Source organism: Giraffa tippelskirchi, chromosome 1 (genome assembly GCF_054371585.1).
Source record: "Giraffa tippelskirchi isolate mGirTip1 chromosome 1, T2T-mGirTip1v1.2.pri, whole genome shotgun sequence".
In the NCBI taxonomy this organism is placed as follows: domain Eukaryota; kingdom Metazoa; phylum Chordata; class Mammalia; order Artiodactyla; family Giraffidae; genus Giraffa; species Giraffa tippelskirchi.
The window spans coordinates 1,453,538-1,474,525 of record NC_137275.1 but is presented as its reverse complement, the minus strand read 5'-3'; the positions used below and the strand labels follow the sequence as shown (position 1 = coordinate 1,474,525).

General features: G+C 65.4%; 1 protein-coding gene across 2 annotated transcripts; it reads left to right on the top strand.

The window, feature by feature from the left end:
* Positions 1-5,805: 5,805 nt before the first annotated feature.
* Positions 5,806-19,868, top strand: MXD4 (MAX dimerization protein 4). Of its 2 annotated transcripts, XM_081579160.1 has the most exons (6): positions 5,806-6,018; positions 6,113-6,212; positions 9,692-9,721; positions 15,158-15,272; positions 16,220-16,382; positions 16,558-19,868. In XM_081579160.1, exons 1-6 carry the CDS (start codon positions 5,955-5,957, stop codon positions 16,713-16,715), a joined length of 630 nt encoding a protein of 209 aa, XP_081435286.1. In that variant the 5' UTR covers positions 5,806-5,954; the 3' UTR covers positions 16,716-19,868. The 2 variants fall into 2 exon arrangements, with proteins under 2 accessions (XP_081435286.1, XP_081435297.1); XM_081579171.1 differs by lacking the exon at positions 9,692-9,721.
* Positions 19,869-20,988: the final 1,120 nt, after the last annotated feature.

The window sequence follows — 20,988 nt, the reverse complement described above, 5'->3', positions numbered from 1 at the left end:
AGGAGTCAGCAAACCTCTCGGAACCTCTCCTGCCTGTGAGACTGGGGAGAGGCAGATTCCAGGCTGACACAAGCTCAAACTTAACCTCAGCCCAAAGGCTTGAAAACATGTGGCCTGGATTCTGCTGGTGTGTTCATTTCCAAGAGTTCAGGACAGGCCAGGGGCTGGGTCCTGCACCTGAACTGGGCAAAGATGAGCACCCCCACATTCCAGACCCGGCCTGTCCTGGGGGGTCTGCAGGTCTGGGGGCTGAGCAAGCTGGTTGCGCTGCCTGGGCCTTGCGGGGTGGGCAGGATGCCGCTGGAGAGCGGGGTACCAGAGCTGCAGAGACACAGAACAGCCCAGTTCCCAGTGGCGAGGCTCCCGGTGAGGGTGGAGTGCAGATGGCGGATGGAGGGGTCACCCCAGGCACCAAACACTGGGCTTCGAGCAGCAGAGGACACAGTCAGATCTGCGGTGTGGACACCCCGGGCGGACGATGAGTTGGTGGGGCAGACACCAGGGCTCCCACTGCTCTGTCACAGGCAGTAACGCAGTGAAGCCACAGTCGCTGCTCTGACCTGGCTGTCTCCCTACCTCGTCACTCAGGACCGCCTTGAGCCCTACGGGCTGTAAGCTGAGCACCCTCTGATCGAGGCTGCTCAGGGCATGCTTGCCCAAGCCTGCCCTGCTGCCCTCTGGGTCTAGAAGCCGCTGGATGCCTGGGGGCCTGGGATAGGGGCTCAGGCCCTCGGGGCATCCAGCTGGAGACTATGAGGCCTTATGATGGTGTGTAGCAGCCAGAGCCAAGTGAAGGCCACCTGTGCATGTCCTGGAAAGCCCAGAAGGCTTCCTGGAAGAGGCGGGGACGCAGGCCAGGAAGGCCTAGGCCAGAGAACGCAGACAGTACGACTGGGAGAGCGATGCTGGGGTGAGCCTGAAGCCCCTACTGTCTGAGGGAGGAGACTTGCCATCTGCTCCAGGCTCATGCTCCTCAGGGCTCTGGGAAGAAAGGGCCTTGGAGACAGCTGGTAGGGGCCGAAGGGCGGCAGCGCTGAGCTGGGCCCAGGCCCTGGGAGAGGAGCAGGCTGGTGGCCCCGAGGAGCCTGCGGCCACACCCGACCCCGCAGCGGGCACCTGTCTGCACCACCTCCCTCCTTCGTAGGTTATTTCCCCTGACAAAAAGTTTAAAAGAAAATCTTATTGTTTTGCTTTTGGACGTTTTTGGCTACTTAAGACAATTGTCTGTACATTGTCTAGGGGTCATTGAGTATAGTCAGAAAACCCTGTAGAGAGAGAAAAAAATATACCCCACAAATTGTTCACAAGTATAATGAACTTTTTTTTCTTATTTTACATTTAAAAATGACATGGACATTATGTTGACTAGGCAGACATTTGTTACGTCCTCACGCATCTTGATTTTGCTGTCTTCTGGTATTCTGGGGACAATGCTTTCCTGAGTGTTAAACTCTTTCGAAGGCCCTCCGTGCCCTTGCCCAGGCAGCTTGTGTGTCCTCTGATGGAACTCTGATGCTGACTGTGACTGCGCCCGCCCTGCCCCCGTGCCCCTATGTGGAGGGCCAGAGTGAGAGGCACTTGTGGGCTTCCCTGGTGGCTCGGTGGCAAAGAATCACCTGCCAATGCAGGAGACACGGGTTCGATCCCTGGCCCAGGAAGAGCCCACGCACCACAGAGCAACCAAGCCTGTGCTTCACGATTGCTGAGCCTGCGCTCCAGGACGGGGGAGGCCGCCACCACGAGACCCGCCCACCGCACCTGGAGAGCAGCCCGCGCTGGCCACAGCTGGAGGAAAGCCCGCGGAGCAATGAAGACCGGGCACAGCCAAAGAGAAATACAAAGATTTTTAGAGAAAGAAGTGCTTGCTGATTTGGGTCTGATGTTAGCATCTCCGCCATTCCTGCTCCTATCCCGCGCCTGGCCCACTGCCTCCCAGGGCTTCCCATGCAGCCTTCACTGCACCCCACAACACCCTGAGGCCGCTACTGCCAACTCTGGTTTATCACTGGGGAGACTGAGGCTCAGAGAGGTTTAGGGACTTGGCCAAGGTCTTGTGGTCAGACAAGAATCCGGGGTGGCTTTGGGGGAGGGGCCAGTGACAGAAGCCCCCGGGGCTCGCCCCTGGTCCTGGCACACAGTGGGCGGCTTGCGGGCTGACCGCCATGCTGAGCTGGGCATGGCCCTCCAGCCCCTGACAGATGACCCCAGAGCTCATCTCTGTCCCTGTTGGAACCTGCCACCGCCTGGGGTCTGCACTGATGGCTCACTCCCACCCCCCTCCCCAGAGTGTGGGGCCTGGGGGCAGCAGGACTCCAACCCGGTGACCGAGGGGGCGAGAGAGGAGGCAGGACAGGGCCTGGTCACCCTGGCGGTGTGAGAGGGGGTTCTGGAGGAGGAAGGACTGCACACACTGTTTCTCCCTACGAGGGGGAGGGGGGTTGCTTCCCAACGCTCTTCTGAGAGCCACAGGCGCATCCCCAGTGTATGTGCCGGCTGAGGGCGGGTGAGATGCGCCCTTAGATACCGGGTCCAGGGCAAGGGAGCCCAGGCCAGTCAGCGTGGGGGAGGTTAGGAAACGGTCTTCCTGAGGGCTCCTTCCCTTGCAGGATCCTGGGGGTGGCGAGTTAGCCAGCCTTTCGCAAGCTTCCCCCCCAGGACTCCTCCTACAGCCCTCCAGTGCCCAGAGAGGGGGTGCAGTTCTCATCTAAGAGCCAGGGAAGCTGAGGCTGGGGTGGGGTGGCGGACGAAACCCACCAAACAGACCCCTAAGGCCTCCTGGATTCAGGCCCCACACCTTCTCCCTGAGCCCCCCGGGCTGGGAGCCCTGGGGTGAACTGGGCTTCTCCTAAGAGCAGCAGGGGAGAGAGTTCGGAGGAAGGGGCAGGGAGGGGAATGTGGGCTGGGGGGCCGCCGGGCGCCTGGGAGAGGGGAGGGGAGTTGGGGTGGGTGGGAATGGTCCAGGGCCTGTCTTGGACGCTAAATGGAGGAAAGGGGTGGGGGCCTGGACTCCCAGAGGGAGGAGGCCTCTGAAGCCCGCCTCCTCCCTTCCAGCATGGCCTCGGCTGGTTCGCACTCTGACAGGACAGGTCTCTGCACAGAAGGGGCAGGGAGAGCTGGGCAGGCATGGGAGACGGGGTAGGCCAGGAGGCTGCTGGCCCAGCCTGGGCTCAGAGAAGGCTGCCTGGAGGAGGTGACTGGGCCCTACTGGAGACCTGCTCTAGGGAACGGGTCCCAGGGTGGCACCCCGCCGTCCTCGGATCTGGGCCAGCCAGCACCGACCCAGGGCGGCCCTCAGTGCCTACACTGCCCCTTCCACCGGGGGGTGGGGGTGCACACCGAGGCTCTGCGTGTGGAAACCGTGGGTCCCGGGCAAGGCCGCCCCATACATCCTCCCCCTGGCCCCAGCACTCTCAGCGGGCGGCCTCGGACTCGCCCCAGGGAGCTCTGGACTCCATCACAGCTGCAGGTTGGGCTGGGTGGGACCACCGCCCCTACTGGCTCCCTCCGTCCCCCCATCCACCGCTCAACCCACGTGGCTCCATGGGGCTGCCCCCACGAAAGGGACCCTGACGCCTCAGCCCATACCGGCCCAGCCCACATCCCCACCTGCCCCTCGCTGCACCGGGGCGCCCAGGCAGTGTGGACCCCACCGGCACGGAGTAGTGGTCCGTCCTGGGTGTGGCTGGAGGAGGGGGTCCCCCAAAGGCCTAGATGTAGTCGGTGGCACACGCTGGGGACCACCCCCACTCCTGCAGTCACATCTCCGTACCTGTGCTGTCCGCTGTGGCACAGAGCGCACCCCAGGCCCCTCGGCGGGAAGGAGGGTGGGTGTCCAGCAGGTGCACTCCCACCGGCACAGGGGCAGCTTTAGTTCTGCAGTCAGCAGCGCATCCCTCACATAACCAGGGGTGGCCTGACCCTGCGAACACCAAGTGGTAAGCCAGGGGTCCTGCCTCCAACACCCAGAGCCCACAATGCACCCCAGCCCTCCTTTACCCTGCATAGCCCTGACTGCCCCTCAAACTAAGTGGAGGGCCCAGCACTCAGCGCTTGCTAGGGATCCGCCCTGACCCTGGGGTGATTGCGGAGTAGGGGCAGAAAGGGCCAGAGTTAACATCCAGGTAGTGTTTTGTGTTTTTGTTTTCACATTACCTGCAGCTTGCAGGATCTCCATTCTCAGCTCAGGGACTGCACCCCGGCCCTAGGCAGTGAAAGCCAGGAGTCCTAACCTCTGGAATGCCAGGGAATTCCCTGGAAGTGTTGTTTTAATGTCCACGCAGGGCTGTGTGTAATGCCAGTTTCCAAGTCTCTCACTGGGTTCTGCCACCCTGGGTGGGGGGGAGGTGGGCACACATTCCTAACCCCCTTTCTCAGATCAAGTTGTGCTGGGCCTGAAGGTGGTTTGGTCTCCATGCTCCTGTGTCACCAGCCCTGGGTCACGTGTCTGGCAGTGCTAATCTCCATTCTGCTGGGAATGCTGGGAGACGCTGGCAAATCGCTAAACCTCAGGATTCCGTTTTTTTGCCTGTAAATTGAGGATGTAGAAACTCAAGGAAATGCACATATACAGTCAAGAGGTCCTGGGACTGCACGTGCTTGATTTTTAGTGTTTGTTCTGTATTATTGGCAGCAGCATTTATACCCCACACTCTCCACCCAGACGGCTCCTCTGCAGGAGCTCCCAAGCCAACAATCTCAATAACATCTGAGAGGGAAAAATCAAGTGGGACTGAGGCCCATCTGGGGCGGCTCCCCACCCCCAGGCTGCCTGTCCTGCTTCTGTGGGCCAGCTTAGGGTCAGGGGTGACTAGGGCCACCCGCCAGCCAGCTGGGAGATCGATGAGAGCTCCCCTCCAAGGCAAAGCAATTTTCTTCCCTAGAAAGCGTTTCCGTGGCCAGAGGGGACAAGTGCTAGCCTCTTGGAATGTCCCCACCCTTTGGGCCAGACGTGATCACGCAGTCCTCTACTCATGGGAGCCCGTCTAGACTGTGGCGGCAGAGCGCCTTCTTTTCTCAGATTCTTCCTTCCGCCCTAGGGTCCACTGGGCGGCTCTGTGGGACCCCTCCTGCTGTGGGCCTCAGTTTCCCCACTGAGATCCTCAGGAAGGCCTGACCGTTAGGCTCAGGCCGTCTACGCCCCTCCTCCCAGCCCGAGCCTTTCCCGGGGTCACGCTGTGTCCGGCGGGGAGGGTTGTTGTTTTTTGCAGCCTCAGGGGAGACCCCCGAGGACATCGCGAGGAACCGAATTTCCGCGAAGCCAGTGCGGCAGCAGGCTCGGGGCGACAGGTTCCTGCGCAGAGGACGCGGACCAGCGGACTGGCGGACCGGCGGGGTGTCCAGATCGGTCCCCGAGCCCCAGCGGGCCCTCGCGCGGGGGCCGGGCGGAGGGCCGGCCCCGCCGCGCTCCGCTTCCTCTCGGCAACGCGTCCGGCCGCGGCGCCCTCATTGGCCGCGCGCCCCGCGGCCGACCATTGGTTCCGCCGACCCTACTTTACATGGCCCGCTCTGGGCCAATAGGCGCGAGGCGCCTACTTAACATGCATGCCGGCCGCCAATCAGCGGACGCGGGGGCCGGGCCCCCACGTGCTGTTGCTAAGCTTGGGCTTCTAAATTGTTACTACCGCGGCGGGCCTATCCGAGCGAAGCCTCGCAGCTGTCAACATTCTCGGCCCCGCCCGAGGCGTGCGGCCGGCTCCCATTGGCCCCGGCCGGGCCCAGGGCCCGCCCCCGCCGCCCGAGCGCCGGCTCTCATTTGCTGCGCCGGCCGCCGCTCGCCCTTATGTGTCAATTTGAGGGCCGCGAGGCGGAGGGGTGGCGGCCGAGCGCTCGGGGAGTCAGCGGGCGTCTGGGGAAGTGGGGCCGCCGGGCGCGCGGGGCGGGCGGCGAGCGGAGCCGGCCGGGCAGCGGCCGCCGCCGTCCCGGAGCGCGCACGCGGGGGGCGGGCAGGCGGGAGGATGGAGCTGAACTCCCTGCTGATGCTGCTGCAGGCGGCCGAGTACCTGGAGCGCAGGGACCGAGGTAGAGCCCCGCGCCCCTTTGTGCGGCCGGACCGCGGGCGGGCGGGCGGGGCCGGGGCCGAGGGCCCGCTGACCGCGCCGCCGTCTGTCCGCAGAGGCCGAGCACGGCTACGCGTCGGTGCTGCCCTTCGACGGCGACTTCGCCAGGAAGAAAACAAAGGCGGCCGGCCTGGTGCGCAAGGCCCCGAACAACAGGTACCGCCCCCCGCGCGCGCGCGCGCGGCGTCCCCCGCCCCGGCCCGGGCCGCGGGGCTTTACGCCCCCCGCCCGCCCCGGAGCGCGCTCCCCCACCCCGGTCCCGACCCTGTCCCGCGCGGCCCGGCGGCCCGCCTGGAGGAGGAGGCGCCCGGGCCGCCGCAGCCCCGCCCGGCCGGCCGCGCCCGCCCCGTCGCCATCTTCCCCGCGGGCCGCGCCTCCTCGGCCTCTCGCGTAAACAGTGCCACGCGTACAGCGCCCGTCGCCCGGGGTCTCCTCCCGAGGCGGCTCTCCGCCCCCGGCTTGTTCTGGACTTTTCCGCGCGGGAAGAAAGTTGTCAGGGGCGCTGGCCGGTGCCCTCTGGGTCTGGAGAAACTGAGGTTCGGCGCGGAAGCAGCGTGGGGCCGCTGGCTCTGACCTCTGCCCGCTGCGGGCCGGTGGGCTGCATCTCCGCTAAGAGCCGAGCCCTGCTGCTGGGCCGAGTGCCCCCAGGCTCCTGGGATCTGCAGGCTGGAGGCCCTGCCCCGGGGCCTCCGGGCCCTCACACGGTGCCCACCGCTCCCACCCAGCCTCCTGACCCAGGTGAAACTCCAGCGATCAGTGCCGGGGTCCCTGTCTTTTGGGTCAGAGGCCCTCTTCCTAAGGGGCTGGGAGAGGCTGCAGGCTGGTGTGCTGCAGGCTGGCCTGGAACCCAGGCTGTGGAAGCCGGAAAGCCCGGGTGCACGTGTCTGGGTGGGAGAGGGGATCCTCGGTTAGGGCCCCCTGGGGGATTCCACTCTCTGGCTGCCCTGGGGACCACAGCACACCTGGCGGTGCCCAGCGGCCCATGTTGGTTCTGGCCCATGTCACCAGGCTAGGAGCTGCACTTCCAGGGGGCTTGGGGGCCTCTTGGCGGAGGGTGCGGCTCATTCCTGTGGCCTGCTCGTTCTTGGGAAACAGAAAGGCTGGCACAGGGGCCCATCTCCTGTGACGTCCTGGCGCCCTGGGCCTGGCAAGAAAGCAGTGGAGTCTCCATCTGCTCTGGCTGGACATGCCTCTGAGTCCCAGCCCCGGTTCCTCCGCTGGGGACTGTTTGGGGCAGGACGTGTGCGGGTAGAGGCACAGACGGCCTCGGGCTTCCTTGGTAAGCCAGCTAGGCCCCTGCTGTTGGTTCCCACTGTCCCAAGTGCCCTGCCACCCGTGGAAAACTTGGTGGTGACTTTTCAGTCCTGTGGCTCACATACCCAAAGCTGGTAACCAAGAGCATAGCTAGGGCTCTCTCACACGTGCCAGTTAATGGCCACGCAGCCCCATGAAGGAGATGTTATTTTTATCTCTGGAGCTGAGGAAAGGGAGGCACAGGAGAGTGAACCATTTGCTAGGGCCGCCCTCCCGTCACTAGGACTCCTGTTCCGAGGTGGGCCCTCTGCCCCCAGCGCTCTGCTGGGGTGGGGACCTCGAGGGCACTCGGGAGGGACCCAGAGGGTCTTCCGAGCCAGGGTGCACCTCCCTGCTGCTCCTCTGGAGGGAGCCCAGTGCTTTAGTCACCCCAGGGCTCCCAGGGCGCCCCACGTGGCTGTCCTGGCCCAGCGGGGCCTCAGGCAGCCCAGACCAGGGGCCAGGGTGGTTCATGGCACAGGATGTAAAGGCCTGACTTGGCGGGGCAGCTGCACACCTGCAAGGTCTGTGTTCCCCTTAGGTGGGGGAAGGGGTGGGCACAGAGGGGACCAGGATGAGGCCTGGCAGGTGGGGCAGAAGGGCAGTGCGTACTGGGGGAGATGGTGACCCCCACCATTGCCGGGGCTACAGGAAGGGGCATTGGTTCAGCAGGAGGGGACTGGAGCCTGGCCCCTGGTCAAGGATCAGGTCCTACAGGGAAGTGGCCACAAGAGTGCCTCCTTCAAGGGGTAAAAGGGAGGAGCCAATGGTGATACCAGGGACCCACCTAGCAGGGCCCTAGGCAGGCAGTCTCTGCCTTCCCCAGGCCGCTGTGATCCCGGGACCCAAGTGACAATCTCCCCACAGGGCTCCGCAAGCGTCGGGGACGAGGGGAGAGCTTCAGGAGGGCTCTGGCCCCTCTGTGTGCCCAGGCTGCCCGAGCAGCGCTGCCTCCATCCATGAGGGTCAGGCCGCCAGGCCCCTCGCCGAAGGACACTGGCCGCCCCTCACGCCCCTTACAAGCGAGCAGACCCACAGATCCGCAGCGCCGGGCTGCCGTCCAGGCCAGCAAGGAGCCTGACGGCTGTGCCCCCGCCCCGCCAGCCCTGGCAGAGGTTCGGAGGCGCCCTGCCCAGCCCATGTGACCAGCGAAGCCCTCGAGGCCCTGGAACGTGGAGGTTCTGAGGCTCCACAGGGCGGCCCAGGAGCCAGCTGCCCGGGTGGGAGGAGAGGAGGCCTTGGGCCCGCTGGGCTGTGCTGGGACCACGCGCCGTGGCAGGTGGCAGAGGCAGGCCGGACAGGCGAGCCCCCGGGTCGGGATGGGAGACACCTGACCCCGGCTCCTGGAGCAGGAGGGCGAGGGTGAGTGGGCGGAGGCGGCAGGGCTCCGGGAGGGAGCGGGGCGCGGGCCTGGGCCCGTCTGGTTGCTCTCCAAGGCGGCCTGGGTCCTCTGCCCACTCGGGAGGCCGCCCAGGGAGTCTCAGGGCCCCGGCGGGCCTGCCGCCTTCCTGCCTGGACGCAGAGGGTGGCCTGGACCCAGGAGCTTGGTCGCATGGCCTCCGTCCTGCAGGGCGTTGCCACGGCCCTGCCCTCTCTGGTGCTCGGACTCTGGTCTTCCATCCGAAGGCAGCAGGGTTTGGGCAGCAGAGAGGCCCCGGAGAGGCTGGTCCTCCCAGGCCTCAGCCCTGCAGGGAAGCAGAGGGCCGGCCACGGTCTCCCTGCCAGCCCAGAAGCACCCATGTCTCAGAGGCCACCTTCTGGGCTGATGGCCCCTGGCCCGGGACCACTCTGCTCGCCGGGCGTCCCTGTGGTAATGGCAAGCTGCAAGCCTGCGGCTGTGTGAGCCGGATGGGGTGGGGCATTGCCCTGGCTGGTGACGCTGGGCTGGGGTGCTCGGGTCCCCAGGCTTGGCCTCTGTGTCCACCAGCCTGGCGCTTGGCCTTCTGTGTCAGCCCAGGTGGCTCCCAGTGCCCCGCTGGCCTCGGGGCGGGGGCAGCTGAAGATGCAGGTGGCTCGGTGCCCGGCCGTCTTGGGAAGAGAGGGTGGTCAGTCCCAGGGCTGGCTCCTGCTGCTCTGCCTGGCTCACCGCTCTGGAAGGGGCCCAGGCTCTCCTGCTGGCTGGACACCCTGGGCATGGCGGCACCCCTCTGTCTCTTGGTCACCGGGGGCAAGATCCCCCAGCTTCTGGTCAGCTGCTGCTCGCCTGCCCCAGCCCTCGCCACCCTGAGGCCCAGACCCTCCCCGTGCCATCTGCAAGGTCTCCAGACCCCCGGGCAGGGCCCACGCCCCCGTGCCTTGTTGGTGGGCAGTGAAGTGAGCTCTGTCTTTGTCTCTCCAAACAGGTCCTCACACAATGAACTAGAAAAGCACAGGTAAGTGGTCTTTCCCCTCACCCCCCATCTGAGCCTCCTGGCTCGTCCCCCTGCCCTCCTGCCGAGGGGGTGTTGCAGCCAGCCCTCATCCCCTCTCCCTGCCTTTGCCTCCCAACCTGGCTCAGCATGCTGCCGGACGAGCCCGTGTCTGGGGAGTGCAGGTGGCTGGGCTCTGCTCCCCAATTCTGCTGAGCCAGACGGCGGGGCTGGGACTCCAGGCCCTCCCTGCCCTTGGGAGCTCAGCCTGGGGGATCCAGAAGCAGGGGGTCTGTGTGGGGGGTCAGGGACTTGGGGCGGGGCCCTGTGTGCCATGTGTCAGTCAGGGCCAGCTCCCTGGAGGAGGAGCCCACCTGTGTTGGGGTAACCGAACTTTTCTGGGAGCAGCTCCTTAAGCCTTTAGGATGCTGGCCTCCTACCGGGAAGGTTCCGCCCTCTCGGTCTGGGGGCCCCGGGCGCCCTGGGGCCCCGACTTCTGAGGAGTTCCGAGTGGTCCTGTCCACAGGCGGTGGGGTGGGCAGCCAGGGCCTGGCCACGTGGCCCTGGTGGGAAGCTCTGCCCCGGGCAGGATCCGGGGGAGGCCTGCTTCATGCCCACCCGCTGACCACTGAGCCGGGCCCGCTCTGGTCCTCCTCTGAGGAGCGTGGCGCCTGCGGTGAAAAGGCAGCACGGTAGCCCGGAGAGGCTGCCCCGCCAGTCCCGATGAACCCCAGGGCCCTGTGCTCTCCGCTGGCCTTCCGCCCCTGGCTGGCCCCGGCCTGCGGTCCGGCTGCAGGCCTCCCTCTGCAGCAGGGAGCAGGCCTGGCCAGGCTCGGCCTCTGGGACAGGTGTCCTTGCGGCCAATCCCAGCAGGACTGACGGGGAGCCGTGAGTACGTGCAGGAGCCCTGAGGCCGGGACTGGGGGGGACTCCCCGGGGGTGTGAGCAGTAGCTTTATTCTGACCTTGGCTCCCATCTTCGGACGGGCCGGTTCTTCCCTGCTCTCTTGGCCTGGGGTAGGGTGGGGACCGGGGTCTGCACGCGAGGTGGACGGCTGCAGCTTGCTCCGTAGCCCGGCCGGCTCTCTGTGTGTCCCTGCCCCCATGGCTACACCCACGGCAGCGCCAGCTTCCGCCCCCCTGGGATCGGGGCCTCTGCTGGGCAGGCGCTGAGCAGGGACAGGACACCGTGTTCTTTGGAGGAGCTGTGCTTCCTGGACTGCTCCTGTGCGTTTGGGGGGTTCCTGAGAGAGCCAGCCTGGGCCGGCAGGTGGGGGTGCCCTGGGGAAGGCTTTCTGGGGTGGTACCTGGAGAATGGCGCCCCAGTGCAGACAGAGGGGGTGATGATGGAGGAGGCTGAGCGACGACACGGCACCCTGAGGAGGAGGAGGGGGACGAGGGCTGGCCTTTGACCCCTGCAGCTAGCTGCCCCTTGACCCTGGCCTTGGCCTCAGCTTCCTTCTCCCAGAGCCAGTCCTAAGGCTGGGCCTCGGGGGGCCCTTTTGAGACAGGAGTAGGGTGGTGGGCAGCCTGGGGTCTCCGTGTACCCCCCTGCCCAGCCCAGTGTAGGGGCCTCTGTTCCTGGCCAGCCCAGAGGCAGGCATGGTTAGCTCTGAGGATTCCAGGGTCCTGGAGCTGGGGACCGTGTTGGGGACCTCAGCCGTGGCTTGGCCCGTGGCTGCCTGGGGCTGGTGCCGGATGCGCCTGGCTGCTGGCCACAGGAAGAGCCGCCTGCTGTCCCGGGGAAGGCAGGAAGCATCTGGGGGTCACCTTCCCTGGACACTGGCTTCCCTGGAGGTGTGCCACTTTGGGCGGTGGGCTTCCCCTTCCCAGGCCTCTGAGCCGGCGACCCCCAGCCCACCCAGCCTGCCCTGGTTCTCCTCTGTCCTCCCTGCAGAGACAGCGGCTCCGGCCGGTCCTCCCGGGTCAGTGCTCTGCTTCTGACCCCGGTGACTATGGGCCACGGTGGCTGTGTTCCTTGGCACTCGTGGCTCAGCTCCAGGCTTTGGCTTTTGTAGGGGAGAGGGGGTCCTTGGCACCCCATGATGGGGCAGTCTCCTCCCCAAAGGCCAGCCCGGGGCCCTCGGTGGAGCCCTGTCCACCTCTGTCTCCCCAGCGTGGATGTGGTTATTCGGCTCCTACGTGTGGGTCCCTGCATGGGAGGTGTGCAGGGCAGCTGCCCCGTCTGCCTGGTGCAGCCCCGCCCAGCCTTGCCCCCTCACAGCAGTCAGTACAGGGGGACGGAGGGGGAGCGGGTGGCCTCGCCCCCTGTCTCAGCCTCCGGGGATCTGTGGGTCCCTGTCCGCGTCGCCTCTGCCCGGGAGCCAGGTCTGGGGCTCTTCAGAGTGTGGCCACCCTGACCCTCGGGCCCGGAGCACGAGGTGCGGCAGCTCATTGCTGAGGAGTGGGACTTTCGGAGACTGGTGGGGCCCACGTTGGGGGCTGGGCTGTGGCCAGCAGCCCAGGCAGGAGCTGTCATTAGCAGTCATGCAGGTCTACCCCCCAGTCCACATGGGGTTCCTGCAGGAAGCGGCGGGTTTTCAGAGCTCCCAGGAATGCCAGACACAGCCGCGGGGCGCTGGCGGAGGGCCTGGGCGCCATAGCAGCTCCCAAGGCGGGCCGGGCCGAGCCCAGTGCCGCCCAGCTCCTTGGCACCCCCCTCCGGCTCCAAGAGGTGGGGGGAGGCCCGCTCCCCACAGGGATGGGCCCTGGAGCCTGCCCAGGGCCCCACCGCTGGCCCTGTGGCCCAGCAGGATGCTCCCGGTCTGGGGGCTGGCTGGACGTCTCATCCTGAGTTGAGCATGGCGTGGCTGTACCCAGCGGCTTCTCCTTGTCTCTTGAGAAGCTTCTTTCTGACTTCGAAAGAACTCTGTTCATGGACGTTGCGGGCAAGCAGGGACCCACCAGCCCCCACGTCCCACCCCAGGGGCAGCATCCTGGGCAGCTGGGTGCTGAGCCTGCCATCCTCTCCCACGTGGTCCTTGCGGATGGGAGCAGAGCCTTGCCACCCGCTGTTCCCTAACTTGGCTTTCCCCCAGACGCCCGCGTGCACTGCCTGCCTGTGTCCGGGGTGCCCACGGGGTTCTTCGTGACGGCTCTCCAGGAAGCGCAGACGGTACTGCCGTAGGGTCGGGTTGGGTCTTGTGGGTCTGGAGGTGGAGACGGACTCATGGGGCCAAGATGCTAGACCTAGAGATGCCGGTTGAGGGCTAAGCTGCCTTGGTGGCCCTTCAGAACTGCCATCCCACCAAGGAGGCTGTGAGTGCCCTCTGGCCAGCCCAACAGCGAGTCACACCTTTTCTATTTCAGCCCAAATCGGCATCTCCTGGGTGAGTTCTCCTTTCCTAGGTCGCAGTGAGATGGTGTCGGTTTTGTGTTAGATTAGCCGTTTGTGTTCTGCAACTTGCCTGTTTGTGTCCTTTGCCTGTTTTCACATAAAGGTACTCTTTTTATTTTTGACGTGTGCGAGCTGAAAATGTCACAAATACTAACTGTTTGTCTTTTATGTGTATTACGGATATTTTCCCACTGTTATTCATGTTTTACTTGTGTTTTTTCTTCCTTGTACAAATGTGTCTTTTCCTGATTGTAAAAGTAATATATGGGTTTTTAGCATAGAGAACCTGGAAGATAGAACAGAATGCACAAAGCCGAAGAAATAAATGTTGCCAACCACGTCCCATGGAGATGCGTGCTTCCTGCTCTTCATTGTGTCCTGTGGAGTCTCTCGTGTGCGTTTACTGCTTTATTTTTTGGCTGTTCCTTGGGTCACGTGTCACACAGGCTGCTCCGTCTGCTGACACGTCCACTCCGGTCATGGCGTGGAAGCGTGGCGTGCACGGAGATGGCGAGGTGGTTGTCTCTGGGTGGTGGAACATGGGGGGTCCTTTGCATTCATTTTTTTCCTCTTGGCGTACATCTTCCGGTTTTCACAAAAGAGCACGTTCTGCATGTGTACTCAGATGGTGGATTGTAAGCACTGCCATTTGCCTGAGTGGATGGGGAGCGCCACTCGTGAGCTGGCTGCAGGTGGCAGGTCAGGGGGCCCTAGGGGTCTCTGATTGCGAGCCGTGCTTGTCCATGAAGCTGTTCACTGGGGCACTGAGGCTGTCAGGTCCTGGGGCCCGCGTGGGCCCCGGTGCCCACGGCCCTGCTCCAGGCGGCCTGGGGGCTGAGCGCAGCCTCAGTCTCGTGTTCTGGACGTTCTTTCTAAGGTCAAGCTCAAGTTCACCTGGAGAACTCTAGGCCCTGCTGCCCAGGGCTGGGGTGCCAGCTGGCAAGGGGGTGGTCTGCAGGAGGGTGCAGTGTGGACGTGAATGGCTGGCGCTGGCAGCTGGGTCAGCCTTCCCCCATCGGATGGGGCTGTTATCACGGCGGGGGCGGGGGTGGCTCCTGCGCCTCCGTCTCTGCACTTTGGGGGCCCCCTCTGTTCAAGGGACGTGGACATCGCTGCCCGCTTTTCTTCCAGAGACTGAGAGAGACTGGCTTTGGAACGAGGGTGTTGAAAGGTGGAGCTGCCAGGGTTGGCGCCCGAGGGGGGGCGTGTGCGCCGGCTCTGGTGATGGCAGGGCAGCGGGGCAGCAGAGCCTGGCCGGGGGTGGGGGTGCCTGCCCTCGTCCCCCTCCTGAGTGTCAGCTGAACAGGCCGCTTGGTTTGGAAACCACTTGGGCAGCCTGCATAGGCTCCGGCGGGCACGTGGACTTAGCAGAGGCCCCTGGCCATCGGCGTGCTTTGAGGGTGAGCCTGGCCGCCCGCCCCAGATGAGAGGAGCTGGGGAAGAAGGGCGCTTCCAGGTCACAGCTCCTCGCCCGAGGCCCCGACCTGAGCAGATGCTGTTGGGTTCTTTGGGTTTCGTGGGGAGACTGCATTCACCCGTGTGGACATGGGGACAGAATCTAGAGCAAGGCAGTGTCCGAAGGGGTCCCAGATGCAAGGGGGGCTTGTCTGCGGCCTTCCCTGACTGGGATGGGCTCACCTTGCCATGGTGCCCAGAGAGCTCCCTGCGCTTGGTGAGGCGGGGGGTGGAAAGCTCGTCGGGGGCGTGCTGGACCGTTCCGCCCCGGGAAGCCTGACCGGCGGCCTTGCTTCTCCTCCTCCAAGTTGTCCCCCCAAGGCTTCTGGACCCCACCGTGGAGGGAGGGGACAGCGGGGGAGCCGGGACGCTTGGAGCCTGGCAGCAGCACTCGGGGCCCTGGGGGCCGTGCTGGCCACACGGGCCCAGCCTCAGGGCCTGTTCCTCTCCTGGGGCTTGTGGTGGGCTGTGGATGCCAGGGGGCTGGGGGCGCTGCCAGCCGGGCTGGGAGGGGCGCCTGGGAGTGGCCCTGGGCAGGCAGGTCCGTGCGGGAGTCTGCTGGGCCCCCCTGCCTGCCCCCCATGCTCCCCGAGCCCTCAGGCTGCTCCGCTGACCTGCCCCACGGGCCGAGCCGCCTCTGCTTGACCGTCGTGTCTCTGGGTCTTTCAGACGAGCCAAACTCCGGCTCTACCTGGAGCAGCTCAAGCAGCTAGTGCCCCTGGGCCCAGACAGCACCCGGCACACCACGCTGAGCCTCCTGAAGCGTGCCAAAATGCACATCAAGGTGAGCAGGGTGCCCCCTCGTGGCCCTGCCACCCTGGGCAGGGACCCCGGGGCCTGAGGACGGGCTGCGGGGCCGCCCAGCAGGTGCTCCGCGGGGGCCTGAGGTCTCTGGTGGGTGAGGGGCTCAGCCGCAGTGGGTGCAGGATGGGTTCTGTGGGGCGTGGGTGGGGGGGTGGGCTGTAGATCACCCCCCAAGGCCCTGGTATGGGGAGGGTTTCTGGGCAGGCATAGAGGTTGGTCTCCAGGAGCTGGCAGTGGGGTGTGGCCTGAGTGAGACGTTGCCAGGGGCTGGCCCTCGAGGCCTTAAGACTGAGAGCTGCTGGTTTGGGGACCCACCAGAGTGGGTTCAGTCCTCCCGCAGGGCCCCCCGACGGCATAGGTGTGGGCTCCCCGGGGCGGGGTCTCAAGGGGACTCAGCCGGTGCCCTGGGGCCCTCACAGAGAGGCCGTGGCTCCGTGCCCCAGGAGGTGTGCAGAAGGCGGGCAGGCAGGGTGTCATCTGAGTTGGAGTGCCAGGCCAGGGCTGGTGGCGCTGTCCTGGCCTCCACGTCCACTTGTGGCTTGGTTTGGTCGAGCTAGCTCGTGGCTGCGGGCCTTCTGGTGGCGGTCAGCAGATGCAGAGCCCAGGGCTGGGGGCGGGGCAGGGGGAGCGGAGAGGAGGGGTGCATCAGGCCTTTGGGTCCTGCCCAGTCTGGGTGCCCTGGGGTGTCCTGGTGTGTGTGTGGAGCACACCCCCGGGCTCATAGCACCCCCCCACCGCCCCCCAGAAACTGGAGGTGGTCAGCAGACGCAGAGCACAGGGCTGGGGGGGTGGGGGACACCCAGCATAGATGCTGGGGTTGGGGGGGTGGCGAAGAGGGGTGTGTCAGGCCTTTGGGTCCGCCCAGGCTGGGTGCCCTGGGCTGCCCCCCCACCCCCGGGCTCACAGCTTCCCCCTCCTCCCCCCAAGAAACTGGAGGAGCAGGACCGCCGGGCGCTGAGCATCAAGGAGCAGCTTCAGCGGGAGCACCGCTTCCTGAAGCGGCGCCTGGAGCAGCTGTCGGCACAGAGCCTGGAGCGCGTGCGCACGGACAGCACTGGCTCCGCCGTCTCCACCGATGACTCGGAGCAAGGTGGGCCTCGGGGCGGGGGGCTGGCCTGCTGGCAGCCGCGGGGTGGGGGCAGCGCTTGCTCGAGGTGTGGCCCCAGGGACGGGATGAGGAAGCTAGGCCGGGTGCCCCGAGGGCCAGGGGCAGTGGGGGGCCCTTCGGGGGCCCGGCGCTGACCCGCCCCATCCGTTCTCCGCAGAAGTTGACGTCGAGGGCATGGAGTTTGGCCCCGGCGAGCTGGACAGTGTGGGCAGCAGCAGTGATGTGGACGACCACTACAGCCTGCGGGGCGGCGGCTGCAGCCACGGCAGCTACGGTCCTCCCTGCAGGCGGCCCGGTCGCCCTGGCCTCTCGTAGGCGCTGCCCTCCCCGCTCCTCGGCCCACCCGCCCGCCCGGCCGAGCACGTCGACCCTCCGGTCCTTGAAGCCTCTCCACGGGCCCACTGCTGTGCCATTCTGGAAGCTCCAGCCACCGCCCGGGCTGCCCGCCTGCCGGTCAGGGCCCGCCGCGCCGCCCGCTCCTCCCACCCGAGCAGGGACCCCTCCGGGAGGCGGGGCCCAGCTCCCACATCCGGGGGCCCAGCTCCCACATCCGGGAGCCCAGCATAGCCGCCCACCGCGTGTTCTCAGATACCCAATCATTCCAGAAGTATTAAATGTCATTGCTGCAAACCTCGGCGGGCGCCGTGTGAGGGGCTTAATGACCACCACGGGGAGCTCAGACCCCAACCCTGGATCCCAGCAGAAAGGAGTGGACTGAGGAAGGAAGGAAGGAAGGAAGGCGTGGTTCTCCGTCCATCCGTCCGTCCATCTGTTGGTCCACGTAGGCTCCTGAGGCGTGGATGGAGGGATCCGTGAAGGGCGGGACTCGGGTGAGCACCCTGGGACCGGTGGGTGAACGGCAGCCTTTCCCCCTGCAGGCGTCAGGAGCCAGGGCTGGGCTTCCTGGGGGGCTGCCAGGCTACCCCACCCTGATCTGGGCGGCTTCTGCTCTGTTCTTAGGCCCCTCAGATGTGCACACGCACGCACCGAGGCGCACACGCCTGCTCGCACACACATGCACACACGCAGACAGAGGTGGTTACTGGACCCAGAGGGCACACGTCTCGGGGCCTTCAGGGGTCAGTTGGGCAAATGCCGGCCCCTGGCCTGTGCCTGGTCCCCCCTCCCACCCCCAGCCCACCTACCCAGACTGCACAAGGCAGGCACTCCTCCCAGCAGGGGCTGGGAGTTGAAACCACTGGGTCCTCAGAGGCGCTCTCACCTCCCTGTAAAACAACACCAAGCAGACAGTTGCTGCGCTTCCCAGCAGTCCAGAACAGGGCTCCAGGGAGAGAAGCTTTTCCCCCAAAACAAAGGAGAAATATTTTTAAGGAGAAAGCGCTCTGCTGACTCGGCCGCTGTCTCTGTGTGCCGCCTGTTTCCTCCTGTACGAGATTTTTTCTACTCTATTTTCCTAGCCGCTATGGCGTCCTTGTTTGCTGAGGGGTGGGAGCGACCCAGCGTCTCAGGGACTCGTCCGTCTGTCACCGTCGTCCAAGTGTGCCTTGTCCCCCGTGTCTGGCCCCGCCCCGACCGCCACCACCAGCATCTCCCGCGTGGCTCACAGGACGCCCCCAGGTGCCCTCCTGGCCCTCTCCCCGCAGCCAAGCCCCCTGGGAGCGAGACTGCCCGGCCAGGTCGGCCGGGGGCTGTGGGCCTGCAGGGTTCCACTCTGTCCCCCGGCGGGAGGGGCCGTGACCTGTGCTCCTCCCGACCCCTCCACTGCACAGTCTGACCTCCTAGGGTCTGGGGTGGGTGGGGGGCGCTAACCCAAAAAGTAGGTTCCTTCTTATACCCAGCTTGAAGCCTCCCTCCTCCCTGCCCTGAGCAAGGACTCCGGATGTCAGACACTGGCAGCTTCTGAAGACAAACGTTCACCCTGGGTGGACAGGCCTGGGCATTAGGAGGCTTCTCCTGGCCTTTTGTCCCCAAGGCGTCGTCCCCGGGGACCACACAGCAATATTTGGGTGGGGGGCTGTGGGCCGACTCGCATTAGCGCCTGCTCCTCTGTCTGGTGCGTTGTAGCCAATTTCCAGATTGCGGTGGGGATGGGGTGGGGAACTTGCGTCTACCTTCGGTTGCACCGATGGACACCCCAGGAGGGTGGCCTGCTGAGGCACAAAGGGGGCCCAGGAGACGACTCTGGCACAGAACCTGCCCTCCAGGGGCCTGGGAGGGCGGTGGGGAGCAGGCTTGAGGCGGGGATGGTGCCTGCAGTTGGGGAGACTGCTGCATGTTGTGGGCAGTTGCAAGGCAAACTGTGCTGTTGGTACCTCCTTCCAGCTCCTCTGGGGCCCAGTGTGGCCGGAGGGGCTTCTCCCGTCTGCCTGAGCTCATCCACTGAGCGTTCCTTGCAAGGACCCCACACCCTTGAAGCAGGGCAGGATCACCCACAGTTAAGAGCCTGCCTGAGGACACGCAACTGCAGGCCCCTGGGGTGGTCTGTGTTCTGAATCTTGGAGCATCAATTCTCCAGCCACCCCCATCCTCACCCCCAACACCTGGGAGAGGTTCTGCTCTGGCCAGCAGAGTCCTTCCCAGGTGACCACTGTGGCCTCAGCTGGCCTTCCTGGCTGGGAGACGCAGCCTGTGACTTGAGGCCATGGTTCCCCTGTGGACTAGGGGCGGGCGGGTTGGCCTCACTGGCCACCCAGGGATGCTGGGGCCCCAAATGTCTCTCCTCGCCACCTGCAGATGCCAGCGAGGGTCTGTGCTGGAGCTGCTCACGTGCCCACCCCCTCCCCCAGTCACCGCACTGGTGGCCAGGGGGACCAGAGGGTCGTTAAGAGCAAACCTGAGTGTCGTGGGATCTGTAGAAAGCAAACGGGACCAGAACAGGGCCCCTGAGGGGGGCCTGCACTTTCCCTCTGTGTGCCCTCACACCCACGTGGCTCTTGGTGGCCGAGATCCTGGAAGCCTGGGCTCAGGTTTGGGTCCACACCCTCATGGTGTGAGGCAGCCCCCATGCTTCAGCACAGGCCCCGCTGGCTGGGGAGGCCGTAGGAAGGCACCCCCTCCGTGCAGCCCTGGCCCTCCCCACGCAGGGCGGGTCTCTGAAGCGCAGCGCCCAAGCTCGCTTTCCTGGTGACGGGGCTGTGTGCCCAGCCGCGGTCCTGAAGGCCCCCGCCTCCTGTGGGGCTCCAGGCACCCCCATGTGCTGGGTGAGGCAGGCTTCCCCCACTCCCACCCCCGTCTGTCTCGGGGCCAGCTCACCCGGGCCCTCCCCACTGCGTGCACGCAGGACTCTGACCCCACACTTCCCCAGCCATGTCTTGGACACAGGGCAGGTTCCGCGCCAGAGTCAGGGGTTGGGGGGGTGCTGCCCAGGGGGCCTGGTGCTGGCCGGGTGGGCATGTAACAAGATCCTCACTGGAAAGAGAGGGCCGCCCCCCTGCCCGCCTGTTCACCGGGAGGGACTGTGCTGTACCGTTCTGTCTTTGTAACATAAATACAGATTTTTATACCTCATCTCTCTGTCTTCCCGTTCTTTCCATCCCTGTGTTGGGCTTCCTTCCCCTCAGTCCACTGTGCGGCCTTGGTGGTCCTCGCCACCGTATCGATCGCCTCGGCTTTCTGGGAGTCCCTGCAGACCACGGGCCTCCCTTTCCTAGGAGCCAGCCGCCGGGACCCCAGTGTCAGAGCTGCCTGCCTGGACAGTCCCCTGGAGGTGAAGGTGGGGTTGAGGTGGAAGCCGCCCCCCCATCCTGGGTCTGTTTGCCAGGCAGGAGGTCTTGCTGCCAGCCTAACTTGGCCCTTGGGGCTGGGGCACTACCCCGAGGACAGCTGGGCCCTCAGGGTGTCCCGGGCCGGCCAGCTGTGCTTTACCAGCGCCTCCGCCGCCTCCATGTCGAGTGCCCCGCGTGCACGGTGGCCACTGGCTCTCAGGGTGGCACTGGGAGAAGCCCCGGGACCTGGCCTCCGTGTCCCCAGAATGCCCTGTTGTGCAGGTGAGGGTGTGAGGACCCAGCAGAGGCAACCTGGGAGGAAGAGCCCCGCCAGAGGGGTGGGGAGCCAGGGTGGAGCTTTCCTGGGAACCCGGTGGTGCCATCCTGGGCCGCAGCATGGCGAAGCAGCTCCCTGAGGTCTGCGGGCAGGTGGGGGGCGCCTGCGGGAGGGGATCTGGAGGGACCTCTGGGGACTCCGAGTTCCTCCTCCGTCCTGGCAGAAAGCCCCTGGGGGCACCTCGAGCAGAGAAGAGAACCCTGCCCGGAACACAGCTGGGGCCTTGAGCCACCAGCACTTGGGCTTGAATGTGAATGCCGGTATCTGAACTCCAAATACTACTATGAGTTTAAATCACCACCACTTTTTTTTTAATTCTTTTTTTTTTTTGGCTGAGCCACACAGTATATGGGGGCTTCCCTGGTGGCTCAGACGGTAAAGCATCTGCCTTGGAGAAGGAAATGGCAACCCACTCCAGTACTCGTGCCTGGAAAATTCCACGGACAGAGGAGCCTTGTAGGCTACAGTCCATGGGGTCGCAAAGAGTCGGATACGACTGAGCGACTTCACACAGTAGATGGGATCTTAGTTCCCCAACTGGAGACTGAACCCGCATCCCCTGCGTGGGAAGCGTGGTCCTAACCAT